This window comes from Panthera tigris, chromosome F2 (genome assembly GCF_018350195.1).
Source record: "Panthera tigris isolate Pti1 chromosome F2, P.tigris_Pti1_mat1.1, whole genome shotgun sequence".
In the NCBI taxonomy this organism is placed as follows: Eukaryota; Metazoa; Chordata; class Mammalia; order Carnivora; family Felidae; genus Panthera; species Panthera tigris.
This window is the reverse complement of record NC_056676.1, coordinates 80,101,540-80,119,662: the sequence shown is the minus strand read 5'-3', so window position 1 is coordinate 80,119,662 and position 18,123 is coordinate 80,101,540. Positions and strand designations below refer to the sequence as shown.

The following is an 18,123-nucleotide window of genomic DNA, read 5'->3' as shown; positions in this document are numbered from 1 at the left end:
AAGTGCCCCTCCCTTTACCTGGGTGCCAGGGCAGGGGGAAAGGTGGGCAGCTGGTGCCGGCTGCGCCCAGGCCGGCGGGGCCTGACTGGCTCCTGCGGAGGCTGTGCTGCCAGTGTCTTGGAAGCAGGGCTCTGAGTTACTCAGGTGGACAGGGAGGAGCGTGGGCAGGAGCCGTTCCTTCCTGTCCTGCAGACCTGTCCCCACCTCCCGGAGCTTCTGGTGGGGGTGGGGGTGTGATACTGAGCAGCGCCCTACCCACCTATGGGAGGGAGCGGCCTGGCCTCTGCTGGAGGTGTGTGGGAAGGGGGTGGGTGTGTGGGCCGGGTGGCAGGTTGTGTAAGAGGGCAGGGGAGGAGACCGCCAGCACTGTCCAGCAGGGGAGGGCCAGACATTGGTCAGCGAGAGAGAGAGAGAGAGAGAGAGAGAGAGAGAGGCACCCAGGAGGAGCACTGGGGCCCCAGGGGTTGGTCCTGTCCTGCTGGCGGTTGCAGGGAATCCACTGAGAAATCATTTAATTACACTGACTTGTTAAAAGTGTAGCAATATTTTCATCCCCTTGCTCCCAGGGCGGGGGGGGGGGGGGGTCCCTTTCCACATTTCCTTTGCTTCAGTCTGTTAATGCTCAGAATAGTGCGTGTGCGCGCGCACACACACACACACACACACACACACACACACGGCTCTCCCTTTACCAATGACACCCAGTTCACAGCAAGCTGATCCAAAGGAGCCAAGTAAAAACGGACGTCAGGTCTGACACGTGTCGTGTTTGGTTTCCGGAGTGTCCTCGACTGTGCCTTGTGACACAGAACACTCAAAGCCTGGGTTATGAAAAGATTTAAGTCCTAGTGAAGCCTTTGATCATCTGACGTGCTGTCCAAAGCAGGACGCTTGACTGGAAGGGGTGCAGCTGGTAACCTCGCCGTGTGCTGGGCTGTGCGGTCATCGTGCCCGCTGTGAGCGTGTCCCGCCTGCCTGTGGTGTGGGTGCCGTGCAGGTGCGTGGGTCCGCCAGGGATCTGGGTCCATGGACTGGGTGGAGGCCTGGGTCTGCGTTTGTGAGTGAACTCCCTCGGCTGTCCTGATCCAGACCGATTCACACGGTCTCCGTCCACACGGGCTCCCGTAGCAAAACCACACCCTGGGGGGCTCCGAAACAGCAGACGCTTCTCTCCGTTCTGCAGGCTGGAAGTCCAGCCAGGGTGTCACCACATTCACCAGCTTTCTGTCTCAGGGGCTTACTTCCTGGGTCATAGCCCCTCTCTTGCTGTGTCCTCACAGGGTGGAAGGAGCCAGAAAGCTGTGGGGTGGCTTTCATAAGGGCGCCGATCCCATAAGTGAGGGTTCCGTCCTCACGGCCTAATCCCCTCTCAGAGGAGTTTGGCGGGGGGGGGTCACACACTCGGAGCAGCCACACACATTTGAGGACACCACAGAGTTAGACGCCTAACTGAAATTCATGTTAACTTTGTATTTCTTGAGCCCACATTTCGTAGACAATAGAGGCACTGAGTGATGGGAGGAGACAAGCCTGGGTTTCTGCAGGTGACACTTATAATGCCCAAAGGCAGGTAATTTCAGGTGTGAGAAAGTATTCTGAAGGATGGAACATTCAGTGTGACCACCTCTTGGTTCCTTTTTTGTCAGATGTTTTTGGTTGTGTGTTTCTTTTTTTTTTTTTCTGTAAGGACACACATTTTTTTCTTTTTTTTCTTTTTTTTAATTTTTTTTAACGTTTATTTATTTTTGAGACAGAGAGAGACAGAGCATGAACGGGGGAGGGGCAGAGAGAGAGGGAGACACAGAATTGGAAGCAGGCTCCAGGCTCTGGGCCATCAGCCCAGAGCCTGACGCGGGGCTCGAACTCACGGACCGCGAGATCGTGACCTGAGCCGAAGTCGGACGCTCAACCGACTGAGCCACCCAGGCGCCCCACACATTTTTTTCTTATTAGTGAACTGTTTTTTAGAATAGTTTTAGGTTCATAGCAAAACTGAGCATAGAGTACCGAGTTCCCATGTGTCGTCATCCTACACATTCAGCCGCCTCCGTCTCCAGCGTCCCCGACCACAGTGGTTCCTGTGTTACAACTGACAAACCGGTCCTGACCCTTGGTCATCAGGCCAAGTCCGGAGCTTGCCGTGGGGTTCACTCCTGCTGCTGTGCACTCTGGGTTTGGGCAGCCGGGCGACGCGTCTCTACCATTGTGGTGTCCTGGAGAGTGGTTTCACTGCCCTGAAATTGCCGTCTCCACCCTCCCCCACGCCACCCCACTCCAGCCCCGGCAACCACCAATGTTTTTACTGTCTCCACGGTTTTGCCTCTTCCACGGTGTCATACAATCTTTGGGGACTGGTTTCTTTCACTTAGCAATGTGCATTTAAGGTTCTTTCGTATCTTTTCGTGGCTTGATAGGTCATTTCTTTTTAATGCTGAATAACAACATCCCCTTGTCTGGCTGGACCACAGATTATTTAAACACTCACCTGCTGAGGGACACCGTGGCTGCTTCCGGGTTTTGGCAATTGTGAATAAAACTGTAAACATCCACGTGCAGGTTCTCGCGTGGACAGAAGTTTTCAGCTCCTTTGGGTAAATGCCAGCGAGCGTGATTGCTGGATCAGCTGGGAAGAGCTCGTTCGGTTTGTGAGAAACCCCCGAACTGTTTCCCAAGGTGACTGCGCCGTTCTGCGTCCCCAGGAGCCGTGAGTGCGCGCGTCCCTGTTCCTGAGCGCGCGCCCCTGTTGCTCGGCCTCCCCGACAGGTGCTGTCCGTGCGCATGCTCCGGCCACGCCCAGAGGTGTGTGCCGGGATCTCGTATTTTACAGTTTTCTGACGCTGCGTGACGTAGAGCTTCTTTCCGTGTGGTTACTTGCCATCCATGCGTCTTTAGTGAGCTGTCTCTGGGTGTTTTGCCCTTTCTTAAATCAAATTGTTCGGTTTTTTATTGTTGAGTTTGTTGTGTATTTTGGAGATGTGTCTTTTGCAAATATTTTCTCTCAATCTGTGGCTTGTCTTGTTACAACATTGATTTTATGTTGGAAATCAATGGGATTTCTTAAATGCTTTTCAGGAAATAACCTTATAAACAGATTTGCCAGAATGCTTCTTTCTTATCAAGGATACTTTAGACTTGCTTGATTAAATTTTACGTCTTTTTATGCTCTTGGTCTAAAATCTGATCATCTCCGAGAGAGAGAGAGCGCGAGAGCGAGCGAGAGCCAGCACACACACTCGAGCAGGGGAGGGGGAAGAGAGAGGGGAGAGAATCTTAAGCAGGCTCCACACAGGGCTCGATCCCATGACTGTGTGATCGTGACCTGAACCAAAATTAAGAGTCTGACGCTTTTAACGACCGAGCCACCCAGGCACCCCGAAGTAGACCTTATCATCTACTGCTGTCTGCTTGGTTTCCCTGGCTCTTATGTTGTCTGTAGGTTGGTATTCTTTGCCATGGTCATCTGGTGAGGGAGGGAGGCAGGCCGATGGTAACGGAGGGGACCGTACTAGTAAATATTTTACAGGGTCATTGGAGGTTAACAGTTGATGACGTTTTAGAAAAATGTTAGCAGATCGGTGGATTTTCTGAGGGTAGGGATGCCTGTTTTTAACCGGTGGGTGTACAAAACAGACAGCCGTGGCCGCAGACGGGCCGCCGTAACGCGTTCGCGGCACACCTCCAGGGCCCGGAGTGCTGCCGGCGCGCATGCGTGCCCGTGCGCATGCGGGGGCGGCGTGGAAGGGGCGGGACGTATTTGAGGTGCGTTGCAAGCGTGCCCCGCTTCCCGCGACCGTTGTCCAGGAGCTGTGGCTCCGCGGGTTTTGTAGTCGCGCGGCTGTCGACTGTGCGTGGAATCTCGAAGTCGAACCCAAGCTCCTGGTGCCTGTCAGAAATCACGCTGCAGTTAACTTTTGATGGCATTCAGTTAACAGCGGCTTTCCACATCGCGAATGGTAGGAAGTCACGTGTTCTGGCATCGGTTACTCCTAAATTAGAAACAGGACAATAGAGGAAGTTGTTGATTGGAACAATTGTAGTTTCACTAAGTGCATCTGCAGATCATAACCAAACTGTTGTCCTCGAGCGCGCTGCCGGTCCCTGGGCTCCAGAGTTTCTCTGCTCGGGGAAGCCCGTCTGAGAGGTGTTGCTGCCCTTCTGAATAGGAGACTCCGGAGTCGGAGGTCACAACCTGTCCACGTTCTTGGGCTCCGCGGCAGGCTCTTAGGCATGTGCGGTTTCCCGTGCTCTGGGGTCTTAAGCCGCTTCAGTGCCGTGGCAGGGTTTCGCCTGGGCATGTGAAACCAGGTACTTCAGAAGGGAACATAACATGCCAATGGTCTTAGTCATTTTGGTTAATGCCCCAGCATTTGTGTAAAACAGCGTCCTTAGAGAAGACAGTTTGCGAGCTAGAAGAGTCCTTCCCGTGCCTCGCTTTGTGGGCAGTAAACCTGGCTTTCGGGTACCCGATCGCCCCCCTCGGTGCCATGACTCCCCCGGCACCCAGGCCCCGGGTCAGGGCAGGGCAGCCACGTGGCCCAGCCCTGCGGTGCTCCAGCTCCTTCCTGTCCTTCTCAAAGGTTCTTTCCATTCCTTTCCCTAGACAAGAAGTGAGGGGAGGCCGTTTCAGACTCTTCCGCAGACTTTTTATGCCCAGGAAAGGTGCAGCCATCTGCCACCTGGCCCTTGTGCCTCACTCCTGCACAAGTGCTGTGATTTAGTTCAGTTCAGACCGGCAGGGACCCCGAATTCCTGTCTGAGGAGCCGATGATCCGGCTCCACACAGCGCGCACGCGAGCTTCGGAACATCACCCTCTGTGCCTCCAAGTTGGGGACTGCACGTGGTGGTTTGGTTACTTTGGTAATGGTCAGTACGTTTGTCAACCTGGTGATGGCCTTTTTGTCCATTCTCACGCAGACACTAAAGAATTAGATTATCAAATTAAAGTGTAAAAGTCAGTGGCCTTAATTACACAGGAAGGGGGACACGGGGACCTTGCAGAGCATTGGAAATGTCCTGTGTCTTGACGTAAATTTGTCGAAACGTAATGAACATGGTACATCTTCCTACGTGTAAGTTGTACCTGAGCAAATGAGTGGACATCACTTACTGGCCGTCTTGTAGGCAAACTAACTGGTTGGGAAATATAAGGGAAGAGAAAATCCCGTTTACATTGGCCACAAAAAAGGTAAAGATTGTTAGGAAGAGGCTTACCTAGAAATGTGGAAAACTCATGGAAGGAGTATTTCGAAATTCTTGCAAGAGGTACTGACGTGGTCTCAGACAAACAGAGCGAGAGCCCTCCTTCTCCAGCAGGGCAATGTGGCGGCCTACAATGGCCGTTCTCTCGGGGCTGACCTATAAGATTAATGGAATCACATAAGAGTACCAACAAAAAATACTGTTTTTCCTGAGCTAGTCAAGCTTTTAAAGTTCATATACTTGAAACAAACATGCCAGAATAAATAGGAACATGTGGGGAAATAGCAGTGTTACTGGACATGGGCAGACAGGCATGCTAGTTGAACAGAATAGAAAACAGGGAAACAGACCCAAGTACTGATGGAAATTTGATGTATGATAAAGAGGAATCTCAGAATGTTGGGGGTGGACTTACAAATACATCCCGTTGCGATGATCGGATGATCGTTGGGAAAAGATAACGGTAGATCCTTGCCTCACACCATACACAGGAATATGAATCTGAGATCTAAAATGTTCCCACTAGATTTTCACTGGGAACTAATGGCCAAGCTGAGCATTCTACAGCCTGTATGCGTAGCCTCGGAGTCTTTACGGAATGTGCTAGGTGTTCTCAAACCTATCCGATTAGGCCACTACATCTCCCATGTACTATGGACCCTTCAGCTGTGGCTCTTTAACAGAAATAACTTGCATTGGCTCTTCTGTCTTTAACTGGCTCTCCCCTCACAGGCTGGGTTGCCACGGTCTCTGATTTAGTTGTTCACGTAGCTAATGCTCGTGTTGCTAAGTGCATGAGGCTGAAATTTTATTTTTAAATTATTTTGTGTCATCCCCTAAAATGCTTATAAAATCCCCAGGGCTTGCAGGAGTGTTTGGCAACAGTGGCTTCGCCAAGTGCTGTCTTGCTGATTAGCAGTTGGGCATTATCTTCAAGGTGTCTGACTGTAAGCCAGGTTAGTCAAACCTTTGAGGAACCCGAGCGTCCACTGACGTGAGTGGATTTTGTTAGTTCGGCCTCATTTAAACTTACTGGTTGGAAAGCAGCTTTGACTCTGGGAATTGGTGCTAACTTGTGAAGGCATTCCCACCGCGGCTTGGGGATGCTAACGTGGTGAGTCCACAGAGCCGTGAGACGCGGTTGGAGTTTTGTATTTACTAACTGCTGCTTAAAGTCAAACTAACCGAAGATGCTAACGATATTTGTCATTTTCATCAATATAGATGACAGTGAAGTTGCCTGTGTAAAATCTATTCTTGCCACTTGCCACTGCGTTTGCACGGCTTGAGGAAGGGAAGCCAGCTGTGTTAATGCCTAGACTCCTTGAATGACAGGTAAACCCCACACCACGCTCATGCCATTTCACGCGGGCTTCCCTGAGGCCTGACCCTGGTAGCGGGCCGCCCCGACCATCTGGGCGTGATGCTCTCCGAGAGCTGGTGCGGGCGGGGGTGGCTTTCCAGTGTACACGGCCCCTAGTGCGTACTGGTCGGCTGGTGGGCCGGCTCTCATTCATTCGTTCATTTATTCATTCAGTCTCTCTGTAACCTCACCGGGCTCCTGCCGTGTGGCCAGGCACAGCGGGAGGTGTGGGGACATGGGTGGTGGCCTCTTCCGTGGGAGTTTCTCTGTTTCCCCGGGGCCAGGGTGGCTGTGAGAGCTCCTCTCACGGGGTGGGGGGGTGGGGCCAGTCTTCCGGGGAGGGCCGAGACGGAGAAGGGTCCCCAGGGATGCTCTCTGAACATATGGTGCGGGGGGGGGGGGGGGGGGGGGGGGGGGGGGGGGGGGGGGGGGGGGGGGGGGGGGGGGGGGGGGGGGGGGGGCCGAGGCCAGGTGGGGCTTTCTTTAGAGCTCCCCCAGAGAATCGTGTACTCTCGAGGGGAAATAGCTGGAACCCTTCTCCCTTTCCCAGACCGGATCCCAGAGGCCACCTCCTGCTATGGGAGAGTGTGGCTGGAGCCCGCCTGTGCTGGAGTCCTGTCTGCTTTGAGCAGCAACTGATTGGGTCCATAACGGGGCAGGATGTGGACCTTGCCACATCTGGTCCTGTTGATTGATTCAAAATGTAATAACATAAAGTGTCACGTTTCAGCATTTCTGGAGACTTTTCCCTGTTTAATCATAACCATAGAACAGTGTTTCTCAGCTTTGACAGAGTTGACGTTTTGGGCTGGATCCTTGTCTGCTGTGGGGCCGTGCTGAGCAGCGTCTCTGGCCCCTACTCAAGTTGTGGTAACCAGCAGTCTGTCCAGACACTGCCTGGTGTCCTCGGCGGCACACGGTTGCCCCCGGTTGAGAACCACTGCCTTAAAACAGCTCAAGTCTGTTCCATGTGGAGCGTGGCTTCTAGCTGTTGCGGAGACGGCCCCAGCGGAAACTGCCTTATCTCAGACGTGGGTTTCGGGACGGCCCCAGCCGTGGGTACAGCGCACTGGGATGGAGCTAAAGGGTCTCGTGTTTGTAATGAAATCACTAAGATTCATAGAAAACCGATGACTCATTTCTGCCCCAAAAAACCCGGACAGTTTGGGCTTTTACAAAAGCCCAGAGTATGTCTGGACATACTTTCTTCGCATAAAAATCATCTGTCTTGTTTGGTGGATGGAATAAGGCATTTAAAATCATTGACCCTATTTTTGGCATAAGAATCACAGGTTGACAAAAGGGTTTCTTTCCTTTCGTTTTCTTAGGCTGGGAATCGCTCCACAGGTGGGGATAGAGAGTAAGAACAGCAGGTGTTGGTAATTGGGTGTTTTTGTGTTGTTTTTTTTTTAACATTTATTTATTGTTGAGGGGGGTGGGGAGAGAGAGAGACAGACAGACAGACTGTGAGTGGGGAAGGGGCCGAGAGAGGGGGAGACACAGAATCCGAAGCAGGCTCCAGGCTCCGAGCTGTCGGCAGAGAGCCCCACACGGGGCTTGAACTCATGAACGGCAAGATCATGACCTGAGCCGAAGTCAGATGCTTGACTGAGCCACCCAGACACCCCTTGGTTTGGTAATTGTTAATGTTGGGTGATTTTTTGTTTTCAATATCATTTTGTTTACTTTTTGTGTTAGAAGTACTTTCATAGGGGCGGCTGGGTGGCTCAGTTGGTTAAGCAGCTGACTCTTGATTTCGGCTCAGGTCAGGATCTGAAGGTTTGTGAGTTTGAGCCCCATGTCGGTCTCTGTGCTCACAGTGCAGAACCTACTTTGAATCCTCTGTCTCTGTCTCTCTCTCTCTCCCTCTCTCTCTCCCTCTCCCTCTCCCTCTCCCTCTCCCTCTCCCTCTCCCTCTCCCTCCCTCCCTCCCTCCCTCCCTCCTTCTCCCTCTCCCTCTCCCTCCCTCTCCCTCCCTCTCCCTCCCTCTCCCTCCCTCTCCCTCCCTCTCCCATGTGCACTCTTTCTCTCAAAAATAAATAAGTGTTATAAAAATTGAAAAGAAGCAGTTTCATAGTATGTTTTCTAAAAAGGTAGAGGTTAGAAACCGTGGGCTTTTTTTTTTTTTTAATTTATTTAGAAAACCGTGGTTTTAATGCAGATATTATATGGTAGGGAACACTTAGAAAATTTGCAAGAAGTCTCGAGCTCGGGGATCCTCAGTGTGAAGCGTAGTGGCGTTCAGGGGCCGTGAGGGGCACACGTGCAGTCAGGACACACGGACACGCAATGGACGTGCGGTCCGCAAGGATGTTGCTGCACGAAGGGGGCCGGGAGGCAGCCCCACAGTGGTGAAGTGGCGGGGAAGAACTTGCCCTTGAGGGAGGGCAGCCCGGCCTTGCCCAAGGTTGGGGACCTGCCATCGCCCTGGGGCTCTCTGAGGGGGCACTGAGTGAAAGTGGCCCTTAGTTTCTCATTCCTTCTCGGGGGAAGGGAGAAGGCACTAATTAAGATCATCTTTGGCTATGTGAATAGTAACTAGAAACATTTTTATTTAAACCTTTTGTTGAAAATCTCTGGTAGGATATCAACTCACAGACCTACCTAAATATAAAAAAGACGTGAACACCATTTGTGTGATTTGGGGGTCCCCTCTCTTTTAAAACTTTTTTAGAGAGTGAGCACACACGCGTGTGTAAGCAGGGGGAGGAGCAGGGGTGAGTGGGGGAGAGACAGAATGAATAGCTCCAACAGGCACCACGCCCGGTGTGGAGTCTGACGTGGGGCTTGATCCCGCAACCCCAGTATCATGACCTGAGCCGAAATCAAGAGTCGAACGCTCAAGCAACTGAGCCACCCAGGCGCCCCCACAGGGTCCCCTCTTTTAATTCACTTCAGATTGAACAGAACCCCAGTTCCTGGAGGCCGGACTCCAGCAGAGTGCATGGGCAGAACTGCATCCTTAGTCTCGCCTCGCATTTTCCTAAAACCTTTCTAAGGGGAAATTTCGAGTTAAATGCGAGGCAGTCGATGCTTTATTGTGGTCTGCTCCTCTGGGGAGGGAATGCATCACAAAGCTGGGTTGTAGGGACCAGGGCAGGGTAAGTGCAGGATGGGGTCGGGAGTCCCACACCCCTAGGAAGGTGTGTGGGTCGGGAGTCTGTGAGCCCCCACGTGTGATATTCAGACTTCGGGATGCATGTACTTTTTTCCTGGAGAGGGGCCGTAACTTTGATTTGATCATCAGAAAGTTTCATGACCCGAAAAGGTTAAAGACCACCGCTGTAGATGGCCCACACAGCAAGAACTCAGCTGCCTTTGGGTGGACTTTGAATGTCCCCGCTCTAGGTGGCAAAACCCCCCCGTTCTTGCCGTACCCACCCTCCCGCTTTCCACCTCCTGGCCCGCATCTCCGCTCCTTTTCCAGCCTCCCCGCCTCCCCCCCCCCCCCCCCCCCCCCGCCCCTCCACCCCCACTGCCGGCCAGTCTGCTGATGGTTATTGCTGGCCCGGGAGCGGAAGCTGAGCTGCCTTCCTCTGTCTGCTCGTTTTTTTTCTGCTCTGGCTTCCCTCTGTTGTCCTGTCTTCATCCTGCCCCAGGATTAGATCCATAGAAGATGTTTCTCTGGGAGCTGGGGTCTGTTTTCTCTGCAGCTGACCCAGAGTAAGCACCAGAGACCTGCGGCGGTCTGAGGTCGGGGTCTCCCAGGTGGCCGAGGACCAGTCCGTGGAGCGCCTGGCCAGCCAGGGGTGGGAGGCCACGTGGCGGCCGCCCCCGGCTGACTCTCTGGTGGGGTTGTTTTCCTCTTTTGCAGATCAACCAGTCACTCGATGGGGAGCAACGGCGGACCACCTTTTTGTGTCACCTTCCCACTTCTCTGTAGCAAGAAAAATCACTTCAGCACCTCTTCAATAATAATGATGAAACTGGTATTAACTGAATGGCAATTATGGATTTTTAACTCTAATTCACAGTAAACCAGCAAGCCATATGTTTAAAATCCAACCAAAAATCATTCTGTTCTGCTGCGTGTCTCACCCGATTGTGAGAAGTGGAGAGATCTCTGTTTGTACAAAGAGGGATATAAGCATCACTTGCCGGAGGAACACAACTGAAGCAGAAGGAGAAGGTGTCCTAATTTATCCTTGAAGATATATGATAGCATTATTTATATAGATAGAGAAAATATATATATATTAACAAATATATATATATATATACACACACACACATATATATATATTTTTGGTGGTAATGAAAATGGCTCCGCAAAATGCCGACTCAGAATCTATGCAAGTTCAAGACTTACCTGTGCCCCTGCCAGACCTGCAGAAGCCCGGAGGTGAGGACACCCACTACGAGACCATCAGCGAGGGGTCCATAGACCGGATCCCTGTGCGCCTGTGGGTGATGCACGGGGCCGTGATGTTCGGCAGGGAGTTCTGTTACGCCATGGAGACGGCGCTGGTCACTCCCATCCTGTTGCAGATTGGTAAGTGCCGTCCGTGCCTGGCCTGGTCCTTCGCGCTGAGCGTCGGCGTCGGCGGTTCGAACGCAGGAGCGGACGTCGGCACCCGGAGCTCGCCCCGCGGGCTGGAAAGTGTCGAGAGCCCCGGGAAGCGGCCTCCCGCGCTTCGCTTTCCTCAACCCACTCTGGCCGTTGTTTTCCTCCCGGTTTAAACTGCGGCTGGGAGGGGGGTGGTCCTTGGATGCTGAAGTGGACGTAGCTGTTGGCAAAGAGGTGGTTGGGCGCTCGAGTGCGTGCAGTCAGCTTTGATACGTTCTCATCTGAGCGAGCCCGTCTCCCTGACGTACCTCCTGCCGCGCCCCCGCCGCCCAGACACGGTCGCCAGCCGGGTGTGTCCTCCGGGCGAGCGGGGAGCATCTGCCTCTTGCTTGGCTTCCTTCCCGAGAAAGGGGATCTTGCTGCAGACCGACAAGGCAAGCGCTTGGGACGAGAGTAACGTGAGAATAACCCCGAATAACATGGTTTTCCGTTGCCGTCTTGTTGTGGACTACCTAACTCTCAGTTTCGTGTGGACTCCAGTGGTTGAATGATGGGCATTTCCAGAAATCCTGGAGTTCGCAGAGTTCCACTCCGCTACGAGGCCTAGTATGAGGAAACAACCCTGGTGTTCCTTGCAGATTACCGCTGGGGTGCCTCAGGCCTGTAGAGTTTTGTCGGAGTTTGGTTTTCCCTGCTGTCTAAGGAAGAGTTCTGGGTGAGGGATCAAGCTGTTTAAAATCCTTGGTTCCTTCCGGGATTCCACATACGCATAGTATCTGCTCATTTTGGTTGTTTTAGGAACATTTCTCTCTCCAAACATAATGTTTCTTGTTGGGTGAGCGCTGACCAGGCCCCGCTCCGCGGATCACTTATTCAGGGGCCTGAGTCCAAAGGTGGTGGCGCTTCCTCCCGTTCTGATGGCACCGTCAGGGGGGAACAGACCTCCTCCCCCGTCACAGCGGCGACACTGCCACCGGTGGTGGTTCCCGTCCGCGCCCCTGCGTCCTGGCACGTGCCTAGCATGTTAACTTATTCTCTCGGTGATGAGGTTACCATCCTTCAACGCCTTTTTCTCTCTCTAACCCCGGGCTTTCTCTTTCGTCTTTAACAATGTCCTGAGAAGGCTTCAGACAAGGCTAAGAGCTTTCCGAGCGTGTGGGGGACGATAGAGCGTGAGTGGCCAGTAGAGCGTTCGTCACTCTTGATCTCCTGTCCTTGCATTTGTGCTCTTCGTGTTCCTTGGGGGCCCACCGCACGCTGGGACCCTGAGGGTGGACGGGAACCTGAGGGTGCACGGGACACCGCGTCTCTTCTCGTGCTGCCTGCCTCTGGTGGCGGTGGGTGGTGGTGGTGGTGGTGGTGGTGGTGGTGGTGGTGGTGGAGGAGGTGGGGAAGTGGCCAGATAGTTGACAGGGCTGTGAGCAGGAGGGAGCAGGGTGACTGCAGACCCTCACGGGGGGTGCCCAGCTCGCAGGGGCTGGCACGGAAGGCCCGTCAGTGCCGGGGTGGGGGGGATCTGGGTAGACGGTGTGGACAGCAAGCAGAGGGCGCTTGGAAGGGAGGGGTCTTGGCAGGTTTAAGATACCGGAAGACTGGCTTTGTGGCCAGATCTCGGGGGAGTCCAGTGGCCATTAATTTTACCAGACATTTATTTTGTCCCTTCAGTATGTGAGGACTTGGGTTTGGCCCACAGTTGAGGTCATCTCTAGGTGGGTTGGTTGCAAGCAGAAATCGAGTCTCCTCACACTCCGTTTCCAGACGGCCTCTAGACCACCGGAAGCTCTGGGTACTGAGAACTAAGTTGTTGTGTGAGTACAGATTTGGGGGTTGTTATTCCCAGTTTCTTCGTGGTAGGTTATGTGTCCTACGGCTTAGAACCCCGGCACTGACTTCTCCGTGGAATGTTCACTTGACAGGCTGTGGCTCTCCCATTTCTGTACAACTTAGCACATTTCATCGTTCGGGTTTGAGTATTTAATGTGCTATGGGAGACCTGCATCAGTTTTGGATAATCTGGGGTAATAAACACACATCTTACTGTTTACACCATACGTCTTCTGTGCACTAATGGCAGCTTTTGAAAGTTGTAGGTGTGTCTGCTGAGTGCAAACCTCTGGAGATGATGACTGTCCAGGGTAGGGGAGAGTGAGAGGGGCCTGTGCTGACCCCCGGCACGCCCCGGGACTCGTTCGGGAGGAGAGCGTGGCTGGGGGATGCAGGGGATCTTTACAGGTGGAAGGAATGGTTCTTCGTGAGTTGTTCTTAGCTGGGCTTACACGGAGTCCAGAAACGAGGCCCGACTGACTTCTCAGGGTTGGGCTTTCCACTGAGGGGCAACGTAGTGATCGCAGTTTTCTCTGATTCGAGTCTGAGTTTCTTAAAAAGTTGTCTGCCATGCCCAGAGGTACGGTGTTTATTATTGGATTTTATGTATTGACAACTATCGAAGCCGATATCGAAACGGTCGCATTCTTCCACTCTAAGTGGATGATTTAACCCACCTGATCCACGTTTGCGGTTGTGGAACTACCTGTGAAGACCAGGTGTGTTTCCATCACCCCGAAGGGCCCCCCGGCGGCCCTTACATCCACCCACTCCCAGCCACCGTCAGTCTGCCGCTGGCACAGGTTAGCTCTCTTTGGAGTCTCGTCTACTATGGGATCAGAGTATGTAGTCTGGTGCCTGTCGGGTAGCATAGTGCTCCTGTGATTGATTCGCGAGGTTTCCTGCAGGAATGCGGGCTCCGTCCCCGGGATGGACACACCCTCTTTTGTCTATCCACTCATCGCTGATGCACATTTTTGGGTTGTTTCCATTTGGAGACGGTCGTAACTAAAGCTGCTCCGAGCATTCGCCTGCAGGTCTTTGTGTGGACGCGCGGTTCGTTTCTCCTGAGCAGGCCTGGGCACGGGACCCTCGGGTCATGTGGCCGGGCAGGTTTGCTGTTAAAGGAAAAGGCCATTCCCCACCTGTTTCTTCACCTCCCTGGCAGCATTTGCATTTCCCAAATGAATACTGATGTTAAGTGTCTTATTGGGTATTCGTGAAATCATTTTTTTAAAATGGTTTTAAACTAGTTTTTGAGAGAGAGACAGAACACAAGTGGGGGAGGGCAGAGAGAGAGGGAGACACAGAATCCGAAGCAGGCTCCAGGCTCTGAGCTGTCAGCACAGGGCCCGATGCGGGGCTCAAACTCACGGACCGGGGGATCAGGACCCTGGCCGGAGTCAGATGCCCAACTGGCTGAGCCACCCAGGTGCCCCTACTGAGTATTCATTTATCCTCTTAGGTGAATGGTGTGTTCAGACTCTGTCTGATATTTTAGTTGGGGTTTTTGTCTCATTGTGTTACAAGAGTTCTTTATACATTATTGATAAAAATCCTTTGTCAGGCAGGTGTTTGCAAATGTTTTCCCCCAGTCTGTGGTTTCCCTTTCATCGTCCTAATGGTATCTTAAAAGCAAAAGTTTTTAATTTAGATGAAGTTCGGTATATCAATTATTTGTATTTTATTTTTTTTTTGTTTTAACTAAGAAATCTGTGCCTGACCCAAGGGCATACTGATTTTCTCTTATGTTTTCTTCTGGATGTTTTGCTTTGTAGTTTCAGCTCTCACAGTTAGGTCACTTAGTCATTTTGAGTTAATTTTTGTGTATGGTAGGAGTTGAAGGGCCCCCCTTCACTTTGGTAAACGGAAATCCAGTTCCAGCACCATTTGTGAAAAAGACTGTCCTTTCCCATTGAATTCCATGGCCCCTTTGTTGACAACTAACAGCTTACATTTGTATGAGTCTATTTCTAGACTCTTCGTCCTGGGCCGATGGTCTGTTTGTCTTTCCTCAATACCATACTGCCTTAATTACTGTGGCTTTATAGTACATCTTGAAATTGGGTGATGTAGGTTCTCTGACTTTATTTACCCTTTATTCTTATTTATTTATTTAAAATGCTTATTGAGAAAGAGACAGCGTGCAACTGGGGGAAGGGCAGAGAGAGAAGGAGACAGGTTCCCAAGCGGGCTCTGTGCTGACAGCTGAGAGCCCACAGTGCCGGGCTGAGACTCAAGAACCGTGAGATCATGATCTGAGCTAAAGTTGGATGCTTACTGCACTGAGCCACCCAGGTGCTCCGAGAGAGAGAATCTTAACCAGGCTCTACATTCAGCGCAGAGCCCAGTTCAGGGCTTGATCCCATGACCTGGGGATCCTGACCTGAGCCGAAATCAAGAGTCCATGCCCAACCAACTGAGCCACCCAGGCACCCCTTAATTTTCATTTGTAATTGTAAATCACTACATATAGAAATGTAAGAACTTTTTTTTTAAAGTATGTTCCATGCCCAATGTGGGGCTTGAACTCACAACCCTGAGATCAAGAGTTTGATGCTGTACCAACTGGGCCACCTAGCTACCCCCTCCCCCCCAAATTTTTATATTGAGTTTGTATCCTTAGTAAACTCACTTATCAGTTGGAGTAGCTTTTAATGTCTGCAAGGTCTGTAGTGATGTTCCTTTTTGCTTGATGATGATAATTTGTATCATCTCTTTATTTGGTCACGTTGGTTACAGATGGGTCAATGTTATCTTTTCAGAAACTCAGCTTTTTATTTCATTGATTTCTCTATTGTTTGTCCATTTCCTATTTTATTAATTTATGTTCTTCATTTTTTCTTCTGCATACTTTGGTTTTAATTTACTCTCTTTCTGGTTTCTTAAGGTCAAGCTTAACACATGGTTTTTTAAATTTCTCCTTCCTGGGGCGCCTGGGTGGCTCAGTCGGTTAAGCGTCCGACTTTGGCTCTGGTCATGAACTTGTAGTTTGTGAGTTTGAGCCCCGCATTGGGCCCTGTGCTGACAGCTCAGATCCTGGAGCCTGCTTCGGATTCTGTGTCTCCCTGTCTCTCTGTTCCTCCCCTGCTCGTGCTGTCTCTCTGTCTCTCTTAAAAATAAATAAAGAATTTTAAAAAATTAAAAAAAAAATAAAATTTCTCCTTCCCAATAAAATCATTTCTAATAAGTCACTTGTTAGAAATGATCTTATTTATAATAAATAAATTTGCAGAGAGGGCTCAGGAGGAGTGTAAATGGGATCCCAAAGCCCCGGGGTACCTGCAGTGGTCAGTAGACTCTGAGATGGCCCCCAGTGACGACCCCCCGACGACCCCCCCCCCCCCCCCCCCCCCCCCCCCCGCCACCAACCTGGTTTCCTTGGCCTGGTGTAATCTTCCCCTCTTGAGGTTTTTCTTTTAACCAATAGAATATGGCAACAATGAGTGGATGTCACCTCTGTAACTAGATCACAAAAGAGTGTGGCTTCTGTCTGGTCAGAAGGCCGGTTCCTTTGCCCTTGTGGCTTGTCTACTTTGCTGAATCACTGTTGTCAGGAAGATTTATGTGGCCAGGAACTGAGGGAGTCTCTAGCTAAGTGCCAGCAAGGACTAAAGGCTCTAGGTCCCAGAGCCTGCAAGAACCGAATCCTTGCATAAGTCAAGCAGGTGAGCATAGCAGCCAATCTCCCCCTCCCACCCCTCCCAGCCCTGAGACAGCTGTGGCCGTGGGAGAGACCCTGAGCCAGACCACCCAGCCCAGCCGTGCCCAGGTTCCTGACCCACAGAAACTGAGATAGCAAATGTTCTCGGCCACTGTATGGCACGTGATTTGTTACAAGGCAATAGCTAAGCGGGATGTGGGCTCTGTTAAGGTTTTTGACTATGGTGTTTCACCCCTTTCAGTTTAGAACATTTAGTGTGTGTGTGTGTGTGTGTGTATTTTTAAGATTTTATATTTAAGTAATCTTTACACCCAACGTGGGGCTCAAACTCACAACCTGGAGATCAAGAGTCTCACACTCCACCTGCTGAGCCAGCCAGGTGCCCCTAGAACATTTAGTATTTTCCCCATTACTTCTAAAATACTCTTCACGTTAGACAGTGTGTAAGTGCTTTGGAAGAAATGTGCTTGTAGTGATAAATATCTTGACACAGAAGCTTACGTTCTAATTGGTGTTTTAAAATATCAGATGATGGCAAATCTTTCGTAAGGTTGATTTCCCCAACTCTGAGGACTTCCCCTGGAAGATCACTGGAAACTGGAAACTATGAGAAGGAAGTGAGTTCATAAAACTTGGGAAGAAAGTGGTTTTCGTCCAGGAGCAGCTCATTGAGGGTGTGGCCATTCATCTGTGGCAGCTTTCTGAGGTTGTTAAGCTGGTGCCGTCTGGTTGAGTGCGTCATCCTCTGTCCTTAAAATGCAAGAAGCGGTGGCCCAACTGAACACGAAACGCGGCGAGTGGCACAGGTGCAGCAGTGGCCCCCAGCGGAGAAGTGCGCGCTCACGGCCTGTTGCCTCGAGGCCGTCCTGCGACTCGGTGGCTGTTGACCCAGCCCACAGACGGAGCTCTTGTGCCCAGGAAGGGCCTTCCGCCCCTCCTCAACCTTGGGGTTGGTCCCCTGGCCTAAGGCTGGTTCCTGGGCCCCTTTGTCTCCTCTGCCCCTCCTCCCAGCTGGCCGCCCTGCTTGGGTTAGATGGGGGTCCGGGCCTTGGGACCCAGCGTGCTCTGGGCTGTCTGTCTCGGGGTACCTTTGATGCCTGTAGAAGCTGAACTTGGCTGTGGAGAGGCCGGATGCTGTGGAATTCAGAGGCCCCCCCCCCCCCCCCCCCCCCCCCCCCCCCCCCCACCGAAGGCGAGAACTAAGGGGCTCAGGGAAGCTAGCTCTGGACCTGGGCTGTGGGGGTGTGACTGCTTAGCTGCTCTGTGCAAGGCTGTTTCTGGCTTTTCATTTGCATGATTTGCTCACGGGGCGCAGATTTCCTGACCCTCTTTGTGGTGGGGGGGTGGGGGGAGCCTTCCAGCCAGCTGCTGGCTGTCGGAGGAGCCTGTGCTGCGGTCTGCGTCTCTGTAGCCTTAAGTACCTCTGCGGGTCCCCGCACCGCCTTCTCTGAAACGGCCCGCGGAGCTGGTGTGGATGAAGCGCTTGGACTGGAGTCTGTCTGAGGCGCTTAACCTCGTCCGCTCTCCCCGCCCTGAGCCCCTTGGGTGTCCAGCTCCGCCCGCCA

The 18,123-nt window shown here is 52.0% G+C and overlaps 1 protein-coding gene across 7 annotated transcripts in view; it reads left to right on the top strand.

Moving 5' to 3' along the window:
- SLC45A4 (solute carrier family 45 member 4) overlaps positions 1 to 18,123 on the top strand; it is a 79,612-nt gene that overhangs the window by 31,404 nt on the left and 30,085 nt on the right. For 4 of the 7 annotated variants that reach the window (XM_042973567.1, XM_042973565.1, XM_042973566.1 and 1 more), the window contains 2 exons: positions 6,425 to 6,535; positions 10,378 to 11,055. In XM_042973567.1, coding sequence (XP_042829501.1) covers positions 10,818 to 11,055 — 238 coding nt within the window. In that variant the 5' untranslated portion in view covers positions 6,425 to 6,535; positions 10,378 to 10,817. Of the gene's footprint in view, positions 1 to 3,681; positions 3,954 to 6,424; positions 6,536 to 10,377; positions 11,056 to 18,123 lie in introns of those variants that run through there. The other 3 variants (XM_042973568.1, XM_042973569.1, XM_042973563.1) reach the window with 2 other exon arrangements.